This window comes from Hoplias malabaricus, chromosome 1 (assembly GCF_029633855.1).
Source record: "Hoplias malabaricus isolate fHopMal1 chromosome 1, fHopMal1.hap1, whole genome shotgun sequence".
NCBI lineage: Eukaryota > Metazoa > Chordata > Actinopteri > Characiformes > Erythrinidae > Hoplias > Hoplias malabaricus.
The window spans coordinates 27,321,501-27,345,261 of NC_089800.1; the positions used below are offsets into that span (position 1 = coordinate 27,321,501).

A 23,761-nucleotide genomic window follows, 5' to 3' on the forward strand; every position below is an offset into this window, starting at 1 on the left:
ACAGATTTTTTTTATATATAAAAAAAAAAACAATAGAGCGTACCATGTGGCATTTTACAACCCTATGTCCAGGAAGGTTGGGACATTTTGTAAAACGCTATACAATCAAAAAAATATGTGATTTATTATTTCTCTTGAACTTTTCTTTCACTGACAGATGTAAATAGAAAATATCACTAGTGCTTTCACTGATCAACTTTGTTGTATTCTGTAAACAAACATATATAGCAATTTATACCTGCAACATAATACAAAATGTTGTGACATGGGCCTTTTAACTACACTGTTTAATCATTTGGGAACTGGGGATACTACCTGTTGCAGACATATTGCCCATTGTTGATTGAAACAATACTTCAGGTAGTGTATAATCAATGGTCAGGGACCGATCTGGACAGAAGGCGGTCAGTCTAGCACAATCACTCTTCGTCTATGAAGCCACCGTGTTGTAACGTGCAAAATGAGGCCTGTCATTGTCTTGCAATAACCATGAATTTCCCGGGAAACCTCACTTTGATGTCTGCATATGTCTCGCTAAAATCCCAGTAGGGACCTTCACATTAATGGTGTATACACATAAGTGCAAGTCAATCATGCTGTAGAAGATGACGCATACTCGCCATGCCCCCTAACACAAACACACACACACACACCCGCCATGACAGGCAATGGCATTTACACCTGATGCTTTTGTCTGATAAATAAAGTTCATGGGAATGTTCACATCACAGATTCTTCTTCATATTATCATTGAATTTTACAAAAAATGTGTGTGTATGTGTGTACCCTGTGTTTATACTATGTAAATAAACAGCATAACCACCTTGTCATTAGGGATGGGATAATAACTTTCCCATTGATCAGAATTCGCACAAATATGGTTTCAGCTGTGTTGTATTTCTTTTATTTTACTAATAATAAGTAATAAGGGTTGCCCATTCAATGTATAAACGCACATGAGGTGACACAGAGGTCAATTTTTGGCATTTTTTAATTTTTTAAGCAAAAGTGTGCTTACATTCCTTAATCAAGGAATGGCTACTTACTGAAAACTGATTATATGTACAGGTAGGGCAATAAATAATACCAGCCTAATAAACCAGCCTAAACAAGAATCTAAATGTTTTTTTCCCACAGTAAGGAGGATAGTATGAGAGGTTATGTTTCTACATGCTTACTAAAGGCAGTGTTTGTTTTAACAGTGTTTATATTCAATATATTTGCCTTTTTTTCTTTGGATTGATTTAGTCTGGTGTCAGACCTTAATTAGAATGAGAATCAAAATCCTGCAACAAGATGATCAGTCAAGCAGCCAGTCAAAGCTTTCAGCTCATTCTACTCACTGAAGGATCTGCTTGATTTTATTGTTTTGGTCTGGACTGAATTTCTGTCCTCCAGAATCCAGCTTTTCATAGCCCAGCATGCTTTGCTTATGAGCTCTCTTACGGGACATGCTTGAACAGAGCTGCTCTGAGCATCCTGCCGTCCAGAGGGAGATGATATAAAACCATGCTCTGTTGTTTTCAGCAAACTTTCCTTAAATCAAAGTCAAAAATGCTATTTGTAATCCAAAGAAATCTGGTTATGAATCATGCTGCACTGCTGTCCCACAGTGTCTGGCCAAATCATAAATGAAACGAGCTGCTTTAAGGTCTACCCACTGTGGACACAGACATTCATTGTTGCACACAAAGCTATAGTTTCCATAGAAAAGCATGAAATGAAATGGGCCACTCTGGAGCAGCATGGGCCTAAGGTTGTTATATTTAATACAAAATGTCGGTTGGGGGAGTATAAAGACCCCTGCACTGAAACAGTGTTACCTTTGGGCTTAAGTTAGAGTGGCATTTGTGATCCAGAACTAATCATCCGACATAAGTACCATGCATCACCATGGCTCTCATGGCTGCAATCAGATCTTCATAATAATATTTTATTGTGTAGTGTAAAGCCTTCCATAGAATAGAGTGTTACTGCAGCAAAGAGGGACAAACTCCTGATAATACCTTTAATCCATACCAGTGACCTATGTGTGTATAAATCACATTATAACTCTCTATTTGAGTTCTTTTTTTATTATTATTTATATCCGTATCAGTTCTCATTTCAATCAATACATTTCCAATCCATCAGATGATTGAGAGCCCTTTTCCCCACTCTCCAAAGAACACCAGGGGCCTAATTTCTCTCTCCTCTTTTCCCTCAAGCTCCTTAATTTTCCATTTTCTGACAGTTTGTCTTCTTTTTACTCACAGCACAGTGAGCTCATCACAGGAGAGCAGGGTCGAGTAGTTCAGCCTCTGGAGATGGTTCCCTTCAAAGTCCCTTTAAAGGAAAAAATGATTTAAGGGGTTTTATTTATTTTGTTATTTAACATTTAATGGCTGTAATACTTGATATTGGCAAACAGTGAAAAAAAAAAACGTATGTGGTACCACAGCGTAAGTTACCATTCATAAGCTTACATTCATTCATTGATTCATTGTCTGTAACCTATTCATCCCGTTCAGTGTCATAGTGGGTCCAGAGCCTACCTGAAACCTGAAAACTTTCACACCTGTGAACAATTTCACACACTCACAACGTCACTCACACCTGTGGACAGTTTCACACACTCACTCAGTCATACATACACACACACACACACACACACACACACACACACACACACGCACATGCGCGCACACACACACACACACACACACACACACATCCAGTCATTTACACACTCTCACCTGTGGACAGTTTCACACACTCATTCAGTCATTCATACATACACACACACACACACACTCACCCAGTAATTTACATACTCTCACCTGTGGACAGTTTCACAAACTCACCCAGTCACTCACACACTCACACCTGTGGATAGTTTCACACACTCATTCAGTCATTCATACATACACACACACACACACACACACACACACACACACACACACACACACACTCACCCAGTCACTCACACACTCACACCTGTGGACAGTTTCACACACTCATTCAGTCATTCATACACACACACACACACACACACACACACACACACACTCACCTAGTCACTCACACACTCTCACCTGTGGACAATTTCACACAGCTAGTCCACATTCAGTGAAGAAACCGAAACTCCCAGAGGAAACACACACAGACATGGAGAACACACCAAATTCCTCACAGACAGAACCCGAGACTCCGGAACCTTGAGCTGTGTAAAAGCTGCATAAAGCTACATAATCCATAAGCTTTTCAGGGCAACATAGACCACAAATGTCCTGACAGTCACAGTAAATCTTTCATGACAGCTGACATAATCCTACATAAAGATCTATAAAAACTGATTCCATCAAACTGCGTTTCTCATAAAACGAAAGCGGCTATTGTTATGTCACTGCAGTGAAGGGTTACATTTGTAACCCTGAAGAGCTTATGATGTAATTTCGCTTTTTGAATGATGACCTGCAAAATGTCACTGCTGAGCTTAAGGTCTTCATACCAAGTCTGAAGCATCAGTTAGAGATGTAAAGCAGCCCCCAGCATTGGGCTTTGTTCTCTGCAGTGATAGAAAACACATTTGGGATGAACTGGAGTGTGGTTTGTGATCTACGACTAATCATCCAACATTGCCTGCCCTCATTAATGTTTATATGACTGAATGCAAATAAATCCTATTAGCAATGCACCAGAATCTAGTGTAAAACTTCCCAGACGGGTGGAGGCTGTTAGTAATAAAGACCAAATCCCTATTAATGCCCTTTATTTCTGAAAACATGCTGGATGAGTAGGTGCTCATAAACCTTTGTCCATAAAAGCTAAACATGAGGTCAATAACAAGAAGTAAAAAAAAATAATTACAGAGCAGGAACAAAGCAAGTGAACCATGTTTCATTTAAATTAACGAGGAAAAGTCATTACTATCAAAAACATATACTCGGCAGGCCCATCATTTAAAAATAATAATGTAAACACAGGTTTAATTGTTCAATTAAAGGAGTTTAGAGTCCATTAAAACGCTTTGGGCTTGATGTGATTTATGTTCGGAGGCTGGACAGCAGTGGGGAGAGTACTCACAATGTCTCATCTCTGAATGCCCCAACACAGACACTGCGGCAAACTGAAACCAACACACCAGAACCCAGTGTTCCAGCATCACACACAAAACACATGGTTTGCTTTATCACCTAAGGATACGGCAAAGCCCAGTGAGGAAAGGGTTAATGAGTAACTATGGTGACGGCAACTTCTTCATTCTGCTAAGGAGTAGCAAGTTAGACCCAAAGTTGGCCATTGTCTCTAGTCAATAGAAATGCCCTTCATGTGTAAGTGAGACGTCTTATGGAGGGACACTCCTTAAAGGCAACATCAACGACTCTGGAGGACTACTGTTCCTACAACAAAACAAACTCCCCATTGCCATTGGTGTTCGTTCAGAAGCTGCACATCTCTTAAAGTGGAATGGCATGTTTTTAGGAAGAAGCTTGTTCATTTTTTATTTTTTAAGTTTAATTTGTCTGTAAGTTTTTATTCACTGTTTGGATTACCACAGAAACACATTTGTAACTTGAGTTGTTTAGTTGTGTAGCTTTAAGTCTGTGTTTACTTTCACGCAGTAAGCAGTCTCCCAAAATTGAAGTCAGTTAACCCTTAGGTAATATATATGTAACATCAAAAATAAGCAAGAATGATCAGCATAAATACACCAACATCCTAATCTCTTTTCAAGATTTACAACATTCTGAGGTGTTTCCATGGTCCAAATGCCTCCAGATGCTGTTTCTTGACTACGATTGTGTGAGCCACAGAGGTGGGGAGCTTCTGAGCTTGTTTGGACCAAGGCAAATAGTTTAAACATTTGCAGTGTGTGTACAAACACTGAACCTTTTTTCAGTGCACAAACAAATGGGAGGAAACATTCTCTCTATAAAAATGTATTGGACTAAATTCATGAATATCACCATTAACATCATTTAACTCTCCTTAATGTTTATAATGTCCCAAACAAAATAGTATTGAATGATGCTCCATCTCTCTTTAAAACAGCTCCACTGTTTTACAGCCATGTGCTGGGGAGGTTTATAACCCTCTACCTAACAATTGGCATTGGGTATGGTGAACGAAGCCTCATGTGCATCTGTTTGAGAGAATCCCATTTAGTTCCCTACTTTCTTACAGAGACTATACAAACTGAGCACAGTCGAACACCTGTCTTAGCAACGGGAACACCTAAAAATACATATCTGAATTGAATAGTTTTAAAGAGTGTCTATAAATATTTAGATATATTGAGTCCATCTGAAGCCTAGTGAACTCTCTACATAGGAAGTGTTTCACCTGATAATATGATCGCTCATGACAAGGCTCTTCCAGGCCTTAGATATCTTAACTGCATCTGAATTCAGACCCCAGATAGCAATGAATTATTGGCCCAAATATGGAGAATGTGCAGTCCTCTTATGGTCCATGTTTGGCCTAGAATGACTCAGAGGGAGTCTGGCTGCCTCAACTCAGCCACAGGTCAATCACCTTATATGGGCCAGATGTCAGGTGTGTTGTGGACAGTCGGGCCCACAGAATGCCGTAAAACATATCAAGCCTGGCTCATGAGAGTCAGCCCATATCCGGCTCACACTACATGTGCCAGTGCCATAAATGAGCCGTAAGTTCCAAAAGTGGGACATAATAGGCCCAAATGTGTCTGCTCTCTGGGACCATACTCACTGTCTGGTATTTTATTTAAAGTGTCATTTTGTAGTGCTGTTTGCATTTCTGGTAGGCATTTTAAATCCCAGCTGTAGTGCAGTGTAAAATCAGATGCATCTGAAAATAGATGCACGCTAAGTTCCATAAATTTGCATACATTTTAATCACTTTTTAATCACATTTTAATCACATATTCTGTCAGATTCAACTGATTAACTTTAACCTTAGGTTCTGTGACAGAGCATGACAGATATGTCACTGTCTCTTTCTCTCACTCTTAGAGGCTAACATCTCCAAAAAATAAAGGACTGCCACTAGCGGATATACTGGCAACATGTTGTCATTAATGAAACTGAGTTTGAAAAGTAAAAGTGTCTGAATGTCAATGTAAAGTAACAAAACACTCAGGTTCAATAAATAAGGGGCATAACAGGTTTCCACAGTTTTTATATAAATATAATGGGAATCTGGATGTAATAGTAGCCATTAGAATAAGTTTGATGTTCAATAACATAGCTAGACATACCAGCTGCCAGAGGACCTGAACACCACAGTATGTAAATTCACTGGGCCTGGCCAGTACTTGGACGGTACACCTAATGCTCCAAAGATTATGAAGAGTTTTGAGGATCATTCTTTGTGGTGAAGTGACATTGATATGGTGCTTGTGTGTTATGCTGTTATGAATGGATCAGACACAGCAGTGCAGCTGGAGTTTTAAACCCCTCAGCGTCACTGCTGGACTGAGAATAGTCTACCAAACAAAAACATCCAGCCAACAGCATGTCTTGTGTCCACTGAAGAAGGACTAGAGGACAGACAACACACACTGTGCAGCAACAGATGAGCTACAGTCTCTGATTTTACATCTACAAGGCTACAATAAGATAGGTGTGTCTAACAGAGTGGACAGTGAGGTGTTTAAAAACCCAGATCCACCCGTACAAGCACAACCCACCATGTCAGTGTCACTGCATACCTGCTCTGTGGGAGCCCTTTTTGGGTCCTGACCACTGAAGAACAAGGTTCATTCATTCATTCATTATCTGTAACCGCTTATCCAATTCAGGGTCGCGGTGGGTCCAGAGCCTACTTGGAATCATTGGGCACAAGGCAGAAATACACCCTGGAGGGGGCGCCAGTCCTTCACAGGGCAACACAGACACACAGATACACATTCACTCACACACTCACACCTTTGAGTCGCCAATCCACCTACCAACGTGTGTTTTTGGACTGTAGGAGGAAACCGGAGCACAGCACACTCCTCACAGACAGTCACCCAGAGGAAACCCACGCGGACACTGGGAGAACACACCAACTCCTCACAGACAGTCACCCGGAGCGGGAATCGAACCCACAACCTCCAGGCCCCTGGAGCTGTGTGACTGCAACACTACCTGCTGCACCACTGTGCCGCCCTGAAGAACAAGGTGAAAGTGGAAAATGAAGTATACAGAGCAACAAATGAACTAAAGTCTGTAATAATAAAACTACAAAGGGCTCCCCTGGTCAGTGAAATTCAGAGAATGGACAGTGAGTTTAAACAAGGAAGTGGTCGTAATGTTATGTTGGATTAGCGTATACAATGATTCTTAATAGTCACAAAATGTCAGATTATTAAAAGTTTCTAGTGCCAGGTAGCATTTGAAGTCTGTATTCTGATGTAGTTTCACTCACTGGTGCCTTATTTAGTGTAAGATACAGAACAGTCTATGCATCTGTTAATGAAAGAGTAAAGGAGTGAACCATTTCAGACACAGCCCTTGAACATGCTGCCACGTGAGGCTTTATTATGATGCCATTTTAAAGGATTGTCAGATGGCTCATCAGCTGTAGAAGACTAATTCTGAAGATTGCTGAAACAGTTTACTCTTTTTCCCCCTTCAGGTATCCACAGTTTTTTCAAAGGAGAGTATTACATAAGAGTAGTTCTACATAAGAGCAGCAAGTAACCCTCAAATTTCCTTTTAAAATGTCGGCATCTGACCACAGCTGTCCAAAGTGTTCAATTCTCTGTTCCTACCAAGAAGACATAATGGAAATCATAAAAACCACAGGAGCTGAATACATGGTGCTAAAATCGGTGTTTATTCCTACTGAGGTGATTGTGAGAGCTGAGGAGTGTAAACGCCAGTCACATACAGCGCGGGGGAATGAGTGGTGACATCATCGCTGTCTACCCACAGAGCCTCAATAACAACAGCGCAGGACGAGCTTTCCATCTTTCTGACTTCCATCTTTGTGACTTTCTGAAAGCAACACTAAGTAGTTTTTATATCTTAAAATTACACCTATAAAGTCACTATGATTCCTAACTAACCTGTAACACAGAGAATATCATTGCTACTCTGGGCTCAGCATTGCAGAACCTGCACTGTGTATCTTTTGGAGATGGAAAGGAAATGGTTAAATAATCAGTATATATATATATATATATATATATATATATATATATATATATATATATATATATATATATATATATATATATTCATAAAAAACACCAGTATTTGGAATAGAAATGGATTACAGTAATATTCTACAAAGAAAACCACTCTGGTCTATGGCAAAGTTTCTAACACAACACAGAATAATCAATACTTCACTTAGCTGCAGTGATAGAAAGTTCCAGATTCAAGAGTTTTACTGTTATGTGCATAGAACAGACAGCTACAATGCACAATGGATGCATGAAGACAACAGTGCAACATTGCAATACTGTGGCATCAAATTATGTACAGTAGCAGCATGTTGCATTGATATGGTTCTTAAAATAAACTATTTATATATTTATGTATTTATTCCATTCATATAAGATACATAATGTGTACAATTATATGTATATACTATATAGTATAATGTAAGGCCTACAGACTACTGCGTAGAAGACTCATACTAGTTTTAAATGCTAAGACTAAACGTATGCAGTTTTTCAGAACTGTACCCCGGCACATTGCTGGATGTAAGACCTACTTTTAAATTTCATATAAAATGATCTAGTCACTAGGTGAAGGCAGAGGTTTGGATATCTCTATGGAAATAAATCAAGTGTGCAGAGAGGGCTTGGAGGCCACTTTTACTATCAGTCCTAGGCCATGGTGATGCAATTTAAAGACATACAAGTATCTGCCAGTACCCTCAAACCACTAAACTCAACCTCTCTGCCCATTCTGAGGTTTGTTACTGACAACCCATACAACACTGACCACTGCAGACAGTATGAAAAACATTGGTTGCTCATTACCATCACGATGGAAAATACACAGGAGTATTTAGTAAATATAAATATGGTTATGCCCCAGCTTATAGCTCAGATATTATCTCTATCAATACCTGTAATCACCAGACTCACTTCAGTGACTAACACCTGACAGGTACCAAGAGTTTTAAAGGGCTGGAAAAATCTGCTTTTAGTCACAGTGCACCAGTCAATTCTGAATGTTTGTTTGTATGTCACTCAATGTGTCTATACCCAGATAAGGATTGGCGCTCTATCCTGGGTGAATCCCTAGTGCCCTGGTTGAGAGTACGCTGCGCAGGTTTGGCTGCTGCTTCTGGCCAGTGTTTGTGTGGATTGAAGGTTGACTGCTGATTGTAAAGCATCCTTGGGGTTCTAGAAAAGCGCTGTATAAGTGTAATGTTAAAATTCATCCCAGGAACCTCTGGTCCCATGAAACTCAGCTTGCTGCTGTCACCCAGACAACATAGAACTACTGTTTTATCTAAGATTCATTATTCATTTATTGTCTGTAACTGCTTTTCAGGGTTGCGGTGGGTATGGAGCCTACCAGGAATCACTGGGTGCAAGGCAGGAACTCACTCTGTAGGGGGCACCAGTCCATCGCAGCACAACACACTCACACGTTCACTCACACCTATGATCACTACTCAGTAGCTAGTCCACATACCAATGTGTGTTTTTGTATCATGGGAGGAAATAAGAGCACCCAGAGGAGCCCTGTTCTGGGTGACTGTCTGTGAGGAGTTTGGTGTGTTCTCCACTTGTCCGTGTGGTTCAAAACTACACATTGGTAGGTGGATCGCCTACTCAAATGTGTCCATAGGCGTGAGTGTGTGAGTGAATGTGTGAGTGTGTGTTGCCCTGTGAAGGACTGGTGCACACTCCAGGTTGTGATCCCATTGCACCCATTGATTCCGTGTACCCACAGATTCTGTGGACCCACCATGACCCTGAACTGGATAAGCAGTTACAGACAATGAATGAATTAATTTATTCAATTTAAGATGGAAGATTTCACTTCTCTGTGTCATGAGTCAAAGGTCATGGAATCTGAGGAGAAATTATTTAAGGAGTTTTTGAATTACTTTTTCTAACTAAGCTCAGGACTGTGACTTTTACTAGTCTGAACCTAAAATGGATCCAGTCCTACTTAACAATCCATAAACAGGTGGTTGATGAAAATAGGACTTTATAGAGCTAAGGATTATGAAAAAAGGTTCCTATATATGACCCTTTCTTCCTGACAGAGGAGATAAAAAATTCTCTTTTGTCGAGAGTCACTTTCAGATGGTGCATCACCATCCATTAATAGATATCATAAAAACCACTGGATATCTCCTGAAAGATGTTGAAGGTGGGTGTTGTAAAGAAGACATAAAGCTTGGAGTAATGGCCATAGCAGTGATAAAAGAAGCCAAGTGAGCTTACCTCTGATCCTAGGCACTCTATGGAATAGAAGAACAAGTGGACCAAGAATCGAGCCCTATGGAACACAATATAGTCTCCATGCATGGCAGAGATATCTGGTAGAATTGGTCACAAAGGTGAAATGAAAACCTTGTTGGTGTCCAAGTCCAACAATGTTGAAATGAGCATCTGGTGGTTCACTGTGTCACGAAGGATGAGGGTTGAATATGTTCAGTTCTGCTTGGTTTACTGGCTGCCAAGTGAGGTTTGGCAACTGCCAAGAGGGGATGCTTTCTGTTGAGTGCCCTGGTTTGTATCATGGTTGGTATGTGGCAGTACTAACATAAACCATGTTGGTGTAAATGGTAACTTTTTAAATCAATTTTACATAATATTTTAGGTGTTTTTTATTATTTTCAGTATTACGGAAATGACAATCATCCATAATAGTGTATACTGTAACACTGGATTCATACAGAATACTTATTCTTAAGAAATACATTAGATTTTTTGTCAATATAATACAGCATTCTTACTCAGCATCTATCATTCTTCTTTAAAATCCTTTCCTAAAATTAGCTCAAAGCATTACATTAAACAGACATAGGGCTTAAAATAATCATTTTCAATATATAACTGAAATCTGACTTGGTTTAAATGGTTGATTACATTAACTAGAACATTTCGGAGGTTTGGTGACATTTTCCAAACCCACAACTACTACAAAGTGAGGGAATGAAAAAAGAGTGATGGAGGAAGAGAGAGCATGCAATGGGAAGAAAAGAAAAAGAAACAGCATGATAGGAAGAAGAGAGAGCATGAGAAGTGAGAGTTGGATGAAGAGTGTGAGAAGTGAAGGGGAGAGAAAGAGGAAGAGAGAATTTAATTGAGTTTGAAATTATAAAAGCAGTCCAGACCTGACTGCAGCAGGAAGGATGTGAATCTATTATCCTGTCTAATCTCCCTGACTCTCAGCACAGCTCCTGCTCATGGCTGTGTTTAATTAAGCACATTTCATAACCAGCAAGGGTGCTCTTATAGAGCTCAGGAGTTGAAGCATGTGTATTAGAACAGGACACATATTATAACCCAGAGAGCTGGGATTAACCAAAGGATCCATGATGATAAAATAGAAATTTACAGCGTTCATAAACTGCCGTCCAAAATGTGATTAGGTCGATATGGCTTTTATAATGGGATCAACCTATCTGTACCACACCAGGCATAAACAACAGCACTTGTACCTCTCACTACCTGACTTATGTACCAGTACACTGTAGCACTTTATTTTTTACCGGTCTGCATGAAACAAGGGATAACTAACAGCTTATCCAATTCAGGGTTGTGGTGGGTATGAAGCCTACCCAGAATCACTGGGAGCAAGGCAGGGTGACACACTCACTCACACCTATGGACACTTTTGAGTAGCCAATCCACCTACCAATGTGTGTTTTTGGGCCGTGGGAGAAAAATACCTGTTTCGCCACTGTGATGCCCTGTCCAAATATCAGCCATGTATCACCCATATAATAGAATATCTGTCTAACATATGACTCAGAGATTAGAGTCATAACTTAAACAATCAATGTTTCATCAGAGGAAACACTCAATAACAATGAAAACACATTGCAAATTCTTAAAGTAAACTTGAGAGGGAAATCACTATACCTGTAATTAACAATGAGTTTAGAACTCATGGAACTGGCTTAGAACCATGCCATGAAAACTAAAAAAAATATGTAACAACATTAAAAACTACATTTACTCCTAAAGCAAAGTAGATTGTAAACATTCCACAGTTATGAGTATTACACTGTAAAATCTACTCATCACAGCTGTATAATGGATTACAATCATCATTCAGGATTGCAGGGGCAACCATGAGAGAAAAGAAGCCTAGGCATCTCTGTCCCCTAATGCTTCCTCTAGCTCCTCTTAGAGAATCCCAGGCAACTCCAAAGCAGCTAGGGAATACAATCCCCCCAGTGAGTCCTGGGTCTACCACAGAGTTTTCTTTCCAGTTAGACATGCCTAGTATACCTCCAGTATGAGAGACCCAAACCACATCATCTGGCTTCTCTCATCATGAAGGAACAGCAGCTGTACTCCAAGCTCCTCAATCAATCACAGACACTGAGTCCAGCAACCCACCAGAGAAAGCTTGTTTCAGTGTCTTGTATCTAGGATCTTGTTCTTTCAGTCACTACCCAAAGCTCATACCTGAGGGTGGGGACATAGACTGACTGGTAAATTAGGGGTTTTGCTTAATGGCTCAGCTCCTTCTTCAACACTACAGCCTGATACAATCACTACATTACTGAAGATACTGCACCTGACCTGTGGTCAATCTCACAGACCCTCTACCCATCACTTGCAAATTAAACATTCATATATCAAGTTTCAAGATACTCAAAACTCCTCAAATTGGGGCAGGTCCCTCCTGGAGGGTATAAGGCAGGGGAATGTATTTGGCAGTCAGGTAGCTACATCTACACAGTAAGTGAGCAAGCAAGTAAATAAATAAATACATGTCCAAGTGGTTGAGTCTCAGCAGGCAGTCAGCACTGGATGCAGACATGACTGATTTACTGCCTTCGTTACATTTTAGACACCACCCTCGCATCCCCAAATAAAACTAATCCAGCCTTAAATCCTGGGTTCAAGTTGACTCAGAATAGAAAGAAAGGTTCACACTTACAGCCAGTTCAGAGAGGGCATGTGAGTGCAGAGTCTAGAGGAAGGCAGCTCCTCCAGCGACGTGTTCACCATGGACCTGCACCCACAAAGACAAAGTCATTTTGCAGGCACAGCAAAAAAATAAATACAAATTAATGTGACTGAAAGGATAATAATTCCAAGCCACTTATAACATGCTATATAAATGTGAGGCGGCCTGTTGCATGGTCACTGAGAAGATGGGATTAAGTGGTATATATCTTTTGCAGTGTTATTTATTTTTATTCTTTATGCTTAGGTGAATTTGATGGAATTAAATTATACCACAGTTTGCATCACCAATCTTTCTGTCCCTTCTTGGCCCTGCCTATTACGGTGAGCCACAACAAGAACTAAAACTGCAAAATCTTTATACTAATACAGTGTTTCCCATGTTTAGTAACTGGTTTGCAGCAACAGATGTAAATGTAGAATGAGGTAAAATCGGTAGCTTAGTTTGAAAGCAGCCCACATAAGCTGCTATTACCCACAATACTATTCAGCCAGTGCAGCATTTTACTCTCAAGTTAAAACTTAATCTCAAGTCTTTTTTTTACTTTAGTTGAACCTTAATGAAGTTTCCTACTGAAAGCAAAAGAGTAAAAAGGGTGATAGTCTCAAAAAACAAATCCAGCATAGGCAAAGTGTAAAGAGTAAAATCAGAAATACATACAAAAAGAAGAGAGACTTCAGGCCAGTGAAGGTGTTCACAGTGATGGTCTTCAGAGGATTGTCATCCAAAATCCTAAGCATGAAAAAACAAGGACATTTCAAAGAAAGCTTAAAGTAAGAAAGGGAAATGCACATTCATTGGGACTTGATTGACTAAGCAGTGCATTTCTGCTTTTATTGGCCTCAAATGAAAATTAAGGCATTTTCAGCTTCTCACTTTTCCCAATTTGTACGGTACGATTATTTGGACTTTCATTTTCCTGAGCTTCAACAAACCTTCTTCAAACAAAAGCTTCTTCACTTTCAAACTGCCCAAGTGGTCCCCATATTGAAGAATTCAACATTTGACAGCTTTGACATTTAGAAATACATACCCATCTCTTAAAGATCCTTGAATGTTCTATCTATAATCAACTGTCTCTCTCACTTAAAACAACCTACGGATCCAAAAATGTCTGGCTTAAAAACAGCACACTTTTCAGATACTTCTCTCATTAAAGTTAGAGAAAAGCTCCAGGTTGCAAGACCAGCCAGACTGTCATCACTCCTGGTTCTTTTTGACCTCAGGTAAGTTGGCAGAGGGACACATCTTCTCAATGTAGGTTCTCCACTGGTGTCCCACAAAGCTGAGTGCTTGGTTCTCTTCTTTTCACTCTACACACACTGTCTTTAAGTTATATCCTCTCATGGGTTCTCTTACTACTGCCACCCAGGAGATGGTTCAGTTTTTTTTAAGATTTGACTACGGCATCTCTTTTCTGGCTGGTCATCCTATGAGTACAATCAGGTCCTTGCAACTGATCCAGAATGCGGTTCATCAATTGTATTCCATTTTCCTAAGTTTAGCCATATAACTCCCCTGCAATGTTCTCTTCACTGGCTTCCTGTAGCTGTCCGAATCTGATTTAAAACCCTCACACTGGCCTACAAGGCCAAATTGGTGTGCCTTTCTGCACTTAATGGCAATGGTCAAAATATGAACTGTACCAAGAGACCTTTGAGCTGCAAGTACAGCATGGATTGACCCACCATCCTTCAAGATTCATGAAAGTCAATCATCCATAATTTTCTGTCCTTGCACTGGTGGTGGAATGAGCTTCCCTTCGGGTTGGAAAAGCAGGGTCACTTGCTGTCTTCAAATGCTTACTTACATTTAAAAAAATGGGGCATATTGTAGTGTTGAGTATCTTAGTATTCATACTGGCTTTTGCATTTGGCAGCATGTGAGCTTGAGGTATCTTTAGGATTCTAGCCTGTACCAACTACTCAAGGATAAGCAATTTTGTAAGTTGCACTGGATAAAATATTTGCTAAATGTAAATATGTATAGAAATATATTTATACCTTATAGCAAGTGTTCCTTTAGACCACATTTCCCGAATATTGCTTCATGATTAATGTCAACTAACCCATAAACACTGTCTGACACACTTTATCCCTAGTTCACTGAAATGTGTGCTCACTTCACTCTCTCCCACTCTCTCCATCTTCCTCCCCAAAGTATTTATCTCCCCCACTCCTTTCTACTGGGGGCTGTTCCACAAAGCAGGATTTATGAGTTAGCTAAATAATTTAAGCCTAGTGTTGAAGACAGCCCAACAGGAATGTCCCTCAACTCCTTTCCCGATAGACGTATTTAACTTGAGGCTTAAGTTATCTGGCTAATTGCAGAAATGATGCATTGTGTAATACCATCTGATCTCCTTTCCTCCTTATCTTTTGCCCTCATCTCTTAGAGTGAAACAGTAACATAACTTGTTATAAATAAACCCTTATTATACAAACACATGGTTGAATATGCAGTTTCATGAAGTAGATTTTTTTATTCAAAATCAATTATTTATATATATTAAATAGCCATAAATTTTAAATGACCTCCTTGTTATTGCACTAATTTTCCACTTTATCAGCTCCACTGACCAATACAATAAGTCAGCTGCGTCGGAACCACCCGTACCAGCACAGAAAATTATACCTTCTCTGTAGTGGTCCTGTGGGTGTCCTGATCACTGAGGAACAGGGTAAGAGTGAGTTAACAAGGTATGATATATAATAGATGAATAGCAGCCTGTAATCATAGAAATACAAAGTACACCTCTATGGTCAGTGGAGCTGATTAAATGGACAGTGAATGTAGAAACATGGAGTTCATTTTAATGTAAAAGTCATTAAATGTAAGGGGCTTGCTTTGGCTGCTTTTACGTTTTCTTGTTTCTTTCATCTCTCTCTTCCAGAGGCCACCTGTATTGAACACATTTGAGTTTCTCTGCACTACTACATACACCCCACCTTGGGAATGGTGCTTGTTGATGAAATAATAGTTGAATTAGGTGTGAGCAGGTTAGAGCAGGGAAATATTAAATGTGCAGAGTAGTGCACCTACACAGTTAAGTGTTTTCCTACTGTAATGGCTCCACTTCAACACAGGAAGAGCTGTTTCATTAGCCGACCAATGGGAACATGCGTGTCACCTAAGGGCATCTGTTAAATGCTGTAATGAAGGGTGTCTGGTGTGTCTGTTGTGGCTGGGGGGTGGGGGTCTGTCTGTTATCAGTTCAGTGCTTTCAATTAAAGTGTACTTTAATAATTAATGTTTACAAAGTCAATACATGTTTTATTATGTTTCATGATGATGATGTAACCTGGGGACTGAACCTAGGATCACAAGACCCTGGAGCTGTGTAGCAGTGACATTACCTGCAGCATCACTGCCTCCCTAAACTGTGATCATCCAGTGGAAAATTTGATTGAAAGCCAAGAGTTGGCTGATGCAAAAAAGCCCCAAGGGCTCCTCTCTCTATGTTCTCCAGTCTTCAGCATTCCCCTTCTCCAACTCCTGGAGCCATTAATGATTAAATGGGCACTTTGTCGCTTGGACACACTTCACTTGATTCTACATACAGTGGGTGCCCAGTATTTTCAGTGACAGTAACTATCGTTAAAGACTCTAAATATGCAACCAGACAGAGACAAGTAATCAATTAATGCAATAAAAACCCTGAGAAAATAAACAGATAATAATCACTGTTAGTTTCTTTTTAGTGAGACACCTTACAGATTGATCCTTTAAGGTCTTTTAAAACTGTGTAGTCTATGCTTTGGTCAGGACCCCTTCAGGACCACCCCAGAGCAGGTAGTGGTTTGGGTGGTGGATCATTCTCAGTGCTGCAGTGACAGTGGTGGTGTGTTAGTGTGTGTTGTGCTGGTATGGGTGGATCATACACAGCAGTGCTGCTGGAGTTTTTTAATCCCTCAGTGTCACTGCTGGACTAAGAATAGCCCACCAAGCAAAAACATCCTGTGTCCACTGATGAGGGACTAGAGGACCAACAGACACTGTGCAGCGACAGATGAGCTACTGTCTGTTTACATGTACAAAGTGGACCAATGAGGTAGACGTGTCTAACAGAGTGGACAGTGAGTGAGCACAGTGTTTAAAAATGCACAACGTACACTAACACCCTCCACACACACACACACACACACACACCAGTCTCAGCTGATCTGCTGACTGTAAACCCTGCAGTGTGGGTGTTGGTGCCAAGGGGCTGAAGCTGAATGTAACGTCTTTACTCACAGCCAGTTAAGTTGCTGCAGGTCAGTGAAGACTCCAGGCTGTAATTCTGAGATACAGTTCTGACTCAGAGATCTGCAACAGAATCCAAAACATGACACACACTGTCTCAAACACCACTTTAATAAGCAGACAATCTCTCTCTCTCTCTCTCTCTCTCTCTCTCTCTCTCTCTCTCTCTCTCCTCTCTCTCTCCTTGAACTTACTTACCTTACTTTTTCACATCTCTCTTTCCTTTTTTGTTACTTTCCATCTTTCTTCATCTGCATCCCATCACCAACTTTTTCTCTATTTTTCTTTTGTTCTTCTTCTCTTACCTCCTGCTGTTTTTCTGTTTGTACTGACTGGTCTCTTTGTTTAGGGGATGCTTCTTTTAGCTTGTCATTTGGTGGGTCATAGCATTATTAAGCTTACTGTCACTGTATATTATTAACATTCTTTTTTTATATTCTTTTTTATAGGTTTTTTTCTGTTGTTGTGTAGTTGGGTGGTAATGTGTTTTGTCTGGTTTTTGTGGTGTTGTATGTATAGAAAACGGTTTGTGGTGACTTAAAATTCCTTTTTTCTTAAATATGACCCAATTCCTGCCACATTTTGATATTTTTATGCATGTAATAGTAGGATCTCATCTAGTCTAGAATAGTCTATTATTATTATTTTTTTTGGATGGAGCTCAGCTAGATGGCATAAGAGTACCCAATAACTCCAGGCTGCCACTATAAATTAGAATATGTTCTTGAAGACTTGCCTGGTTAAATTAAAGGTCTAAAAAAGTGTTCAGTGTTAATTTTAAACCACTGCATCCTGGAGCACAAAGAACATCTAATGCCTTGAGATTCAATTCTACCCCTTTGGTGATATGAGAGAAACACCCATGTGTGGAAAATCAGCTGTTCAGGCTTTTAATAACAACAGCTCCCAGTTTTAAATAAAACTCTAAGAACATTACATTGTATTCTTCTAATAGATAGAAACCAGTCTCTGATTCTCACTTTACAACTAGAAACCTGCATCAAGGTTTTCTGCACATCTGCACACCCAAGCATCAGCATTCAATGGCAAGAAGGCACTTGTCAGATAAGAGTAAGATAAATAAGTTACTCACAGCTTCTGCAGTTTAGACAGCCCAATAAATGCCCTGTTGGAGACAGAGCTTAGGCAGTTATTCTGGAGAAATCTGTAACAGAAACATACAAAATAACTAAGCACTCTAATACACCAACACACATTAGCTATAGGTCCAGTGTAGTCTATATGATACAAAGGTGTAGAGCATACACTAACAACCTGTAGGATTTGTTTAGACTCATAAAATGAAGAATGATGCGCGTTGGCTTTCAGTGCTAATAAATGTAAAACGTTAGAATAATAACAATGTGTTACAGGGGAACAGCTTGTCTGCTTGTGCGACCACAGATGCAGTATAGCAACCCACGGCTCAGCTTTTGAAAATAATTACTGAGTATTTAATTAAAATGTATTTTATTTCAGTTCGTTCATTTTCAAAATGTAATTTTATGAAGATTATGGTGATCTTGTAACATCTACAATATTTTAATATTTAAAATATTTTTGTCGCTCTTAATACACGTCACAACTTCCAAGGTGCGACACCCGTCAGTGTGCAGTTTCTTGAACTTTTTGACAGCTGACTGCACGGCGCCAGTAAAATAATGATAACGTTTTTTTCCCATTACTACAAGGACTCAAATAGACATTGAGTATTTTACTTAACCGTCAACCCAACGTCTTTTTAAATGTTAAAATGTTAAAAATGTTTTGTTGCATGAAGAAATTTTGGTATTTCAACTCAATCAACCAAATTTGATTACTGTCTTTGATCTCAAGAAGATAGTCCATCTGGTTAAAATAAGTTTAGGGGACCATGTCTTTTTCCACCAGGATTGTTGTGAAAAGCATTTTTCCTTCAATAACTGAAATGTGTTCAAACTCTTTCCTCACATTCTTCTTGCCAAACAGCAACATAAGTTCTAAAAGTATATATTCCAAAAAAATAGAAATTCTGGACAAGGAACTCCTCCTGGGGTTTGGGAGAGACATATTTTTCATAGTTTAAGACCCTGCTCATATTACATGACTGGAGTAAATACATTCAACATAATTACTAAATCTTCTCACTGTATAAAACATAAACCCTAACTCTAAACATCTGGTTACTAAAGGTGTCCCCCAAGGGTCAATATTAGGGCCCTACATTGTTTTATATATATATATATAAATATACTGAAACTGAAACACCTGTCATTTTAGTGTGGGAGGTTTCATGGCTAAATTGGACCAGCCTGGTGGCCAATCTTTGCTAATTGCACATTGCACCAGTAAGACCATGGGCAGCCAATGGTTCAAACATTGTATCCTAAAGGCGGTGCCGTGTATCAGGTCGACAATGGACCAATACACACAGCAAGCCTGGTGAAAGACTGGTTTGATGAACATGAATGTGAAGTTGAACATCTCCCATGGCCTGCACAGTCACCAGATCTAAATATTATTGAGCCACTTTGGGGTGTTTTGGAGGAGCGAGTCAGGAAACATTTTCCTCCACCAGCATCTGGCCACTATCCTGCAAGAAGAATGGCTTAAAATCCCTCTGACCACTGTGCAGGACTTGTATATGTCATTCCCAAGACGAATTGACGCTGTATTGGCCACAAAAGGAGGCCCTACACCATACTAATAAATTATTGTGGTCTAAAACCAGGATTTTCAGTTTCATTGTCCAATCCCTGTATGTATATATATATATATAGGTATCAAGAGGGTGTATATATATATATATATATATATTGGACAACAGGATATATATACCCTCTTGATGGAATTATATATGACAAAATAACAACAACAACAACAACAACAACAACAACAATAATAATAATAATAATAATAATAATAATAATAATAATTTTAAAGAGGAAGTTCTCCCTAAGGTTTGGAGGAGACCCCCAAAGATTTTTCATAGCACTGCACTTACGAGAGCATGTTCATATCTGTTTATATTATATGACTGGAGTGAATAAATTCCACATATTTACTAAGTCAGTCTCTCACTGACTAACCGAGGGGACAGTAAGTTGACACAAATCATACCTGCCCTGTGGGGGGTCTTGGAAACAGCTGGGCTACAGTCTGTAATTACAGAAATACAAAGTGCTCCTGTGTGGTCAGTGAAGCTGATAAAATGGACAGTGAGTTTAGATACAAACTAGGTGTTCCTAGCCCAGGGATTGTCCCATGTATATGTATATTATAAAAGAGGCATTGATTGAAATTAACATGATGCCTTGGGAATAGTTTTCTCCTTGGTTTCATTTGTTTGAGTATGTTTGCTTAACAATTTACAAGTGTTTCTTTGATAAAGTTCTGGACTTTATGACCATAAAATTTTATATAGTTTATTCCAATTAATTCTTCATTTTATTAATTTTATTAAATCAACTACTTGGACCTAGACAGAAAACCTATAGTCATGGTGAACTAGAGGAAACGACTTTATAAGCTTGTATTTTCTTAAATAAATAAGAGCAAACTTATTAATGTGAATGATGAGCCTATTAAAGTGCAGTTAAATGTAAAGGACATTGAGGCCAGAGAGGATAATGGGCTGGAAATGTCCATAAATTAACACTGATTACTGGATCAATGATCAGAGGGATTCGGTCGTATGAGGGGGAGTGCGCTAATGAGCATCAACTTATCAACATCCTGCACACACACACACACACACACACTCCCAGCCAGGTAGTCTCAGAGGTGAATCAGTACACACTCACAGCACTGGGCTGAACATTTTGCTCAAATATAAGTTGGATCTGGCTTTTTAAGTAGCAGCTTGTAGTAGGTCATTGGGTGGTCAGACAACATGGTCCAGTGGTGTGACCTTCTGCCTTCTATCATTTAAATTACATTCAAACTGACCTGGGAAACTGACTATCCTAAATGTTATTAATTTTCAAGTGAAAGAGGCTATTTTGGAAGGGAAAACTGGCTGGCATTTCAAACATTTCACAGGACTGGTTTAGATCTCTATTCATTTTGTTTGCTTACACATTCATAACAAAAGAATAGGCAAAAATGCTAATCTGACCATTAATTAGATGAATGTGTTTGTGTGTGTGTGTGTGTCTGTCTGTCTGTCTGAGGAAGTGGTGGTTGGTGTGTGAATATCAATTAAAGACCCTTCCTTCTCACAGCATGGGTTATTATAACACATTAGTAGGTGTAATTTAATTTGCCTGTTTTAAACAGTGAAATCTCAATAAAAAGACACTACACGTTGATCAAATAGGGCATAAAGATAAGATTTTTAATTTTTACTTAATACAACGCCAAGCTTATAAGAAAGTGATAAGTGGTCTATTTTGATTTGAAGTTTACTATAAAATATGAAAACCTAAAGTCAGACAGTAAGAGTTTATCATCTCTCTGGATCCAAAAGAGATTTTTCACAGCAAGGAAATCATGTCTCATTGAAGAATGATTACTGTGCAGATAGTGCACTGACACTTTATCACCCTGCATGCTAAGTTAGGATTATTCTCCTATGATTTTCATTTTAGAGATGGATGTTAATTTAGTTTCTACTCCAATGTTCCCTTTGTTTCTTCAGTTCTGTTTAATACACCTAAGACAAAGCCTACAGTCATTCTGTTATTCACCCTATGTAGGTGTCTCCTTGGCCTACCATAATGTGGATGATAGCGAGACATTAGCATTTTACTCTAACAGGACAGAGGATAGGCCTGGAAATGCATACTGACCTCTAACACTGACTCCAAGCCGTCACCACATCAGCTCAATTGATCCACAACGTGGATTTGGCACAGGTTTTACATTGGATGTCCTTCATAACTTAAACCTCATATATCACCAGAACTTGAGACTCAGTAAATGCCACACAGACAGTGGCCTAAAGCAAGGATCAAACCCTGGATCACCAGTCACCAGAGCTGTGCAACTGTAAGGTCACCACTCTGCCACAGTGCCACCCTGGTCATATCCAAAGAGGGTATACTAATTAGCTTATCCTTTTCATCAAGAGATAGCTGGAATACAATTTATTAGCACTGATGGAGGGGCTAATTAAGAATTAGCAACCGGTTCTGCTGACAAGATAACAACTATGCCAGTACATTTCACCATTAACAGAAAGCAAAATGGTCAATCCTTCCTACAGCTATATAAGTGATTCAAATTACAAGTGCTTTATAAAATGTTTAATTCACCCAGATATTGATTTCTGAATTTGTAAAAATAAAAAGGCATGCTAATAGTTTATATGTTTAATAATTTCATTCCAATTGTTTTATGATACCAAACTTTGACATCCACTGAATTTTCCAAGGATTTCTGCAGTGTGCTGTGTAGTATATGGGTAAAATTGTATTCATGGCTGCCTTTTTCTTTTGGTGAGGAATGTGTTCAACCAGGCAAAAAAGAAACTTCACACTTGAGCAGTTTGATGAATGGTTGGCAGGAAGCTCAGAGAGTGATGCCTCACTGTGACTTCACTAATCAAAATCCTCACTTAGCTAATGGGAACCTACTTAGCAATTGACACATACCAGGGTTGGCACTGAACTCTGAACTTTTTCAAGCCATACAGTTGTTAACAAGCATAGCATCCAGCAATTTTTCAATTCCGTCACACTTTGGCACTTCCAGTACCTCGAGCCAACATAATGACATTTTAAAACCAAGCATGTAATGGGGCTTTTCACTGATCTGAGGTAGCAGCAAGTCTGTAAAGGGCATCTTGTATAGCATGAAAAAGCAGCGGGGCATCAAGCTTCAAAACAAGTTAATAACTGATATCCGATATGTAATAAGATCTAAAATAGATAGTCACATTTGCATTTGAAAGAGTGAATCCACTTCACAGCACATAGTTACATATTCAGGGGTCGCAGAGGCTCTCGGTAAGATAACGTAATGGAGCATTACCATAAAATGACTTATCTCCATTACTTAAGTGTAATTCAAATCTGCAATTAAGCTAGTGTCAAAATATCCTCATACTTACAACCTCTGCAGCTCAGAGTACTTCACGAAGGAATTCGCAGGTAACACTTGAATCTTGTTGTTCTTAAGAGACCTAGGTCAAAAACAAAAGCAAGAAATCCACAAATTGTCTCTTGCCCTGACAGTATACAGACATGCAGAAAAGCTTATTCTTCTTACATTGTAGTTTAACAGGTGAAGGAAAATGTAATTTTTATGTAATTAGATTGTTTTAATGTGTATTGAGGGTCCTATTGGTCTGTGGGTGCTTCCATAAATCCAACACTCCCTTGATTCCAAGGAAGGTCAAAACTTGGAACTCTCTGGGCAAGGACAACTTTAAACTCCAACTTGGAAGAGAAGGGCAGACATGCCTTAAAGTATGGGGACAATTCTTGCACTTTTGGGGAATTGGTTGACAACTTATAAGC

The 23,761-nt window shown here is 39.3% G+C and overlaps 1 protein-coding gene across 1 annotated transcript in view; it reads right to left on the reverse strand.

The window, feature by feature from the left end:
• The window catches only part of rxfp2b (relaxin family peptide receptor 2b), a 56,322-nt gene that overhangs the window by 15,029 nt on the left and 17,532 nt on the right, over window positions 1–23,761 (reverse strand). Inside the window, exons 5-10 of the mRNA XM_066679709.1 lie at window positions 23,353–23,424; window positions 18,415–18,486; window positions 17,313–17,384; window positions 13,737–13,808; window positions 13,047–13,121; window positions 2,254–2,325 (exon numbers count right to left, since the gene is read on the reverse strand). Coding sequence (XP_066535806.1) covers window positions 2,254–2,325; window positions 13,047–13,121; window positions 13,737–13,808; window positions 17,313–17,384; window positions 18,415–18,486; window positions 23,353–23,424 — 435 coding nt within the window. The remainder of the gene's footprint in view (window positions 1–2,253; window positions 2,326–13,046; window positions 13,122–13,736; window positions 13,809–17,312; window positions 17,385–18,414; window positions 18,487–23,352; window positions 23,425–23,761) is intronic.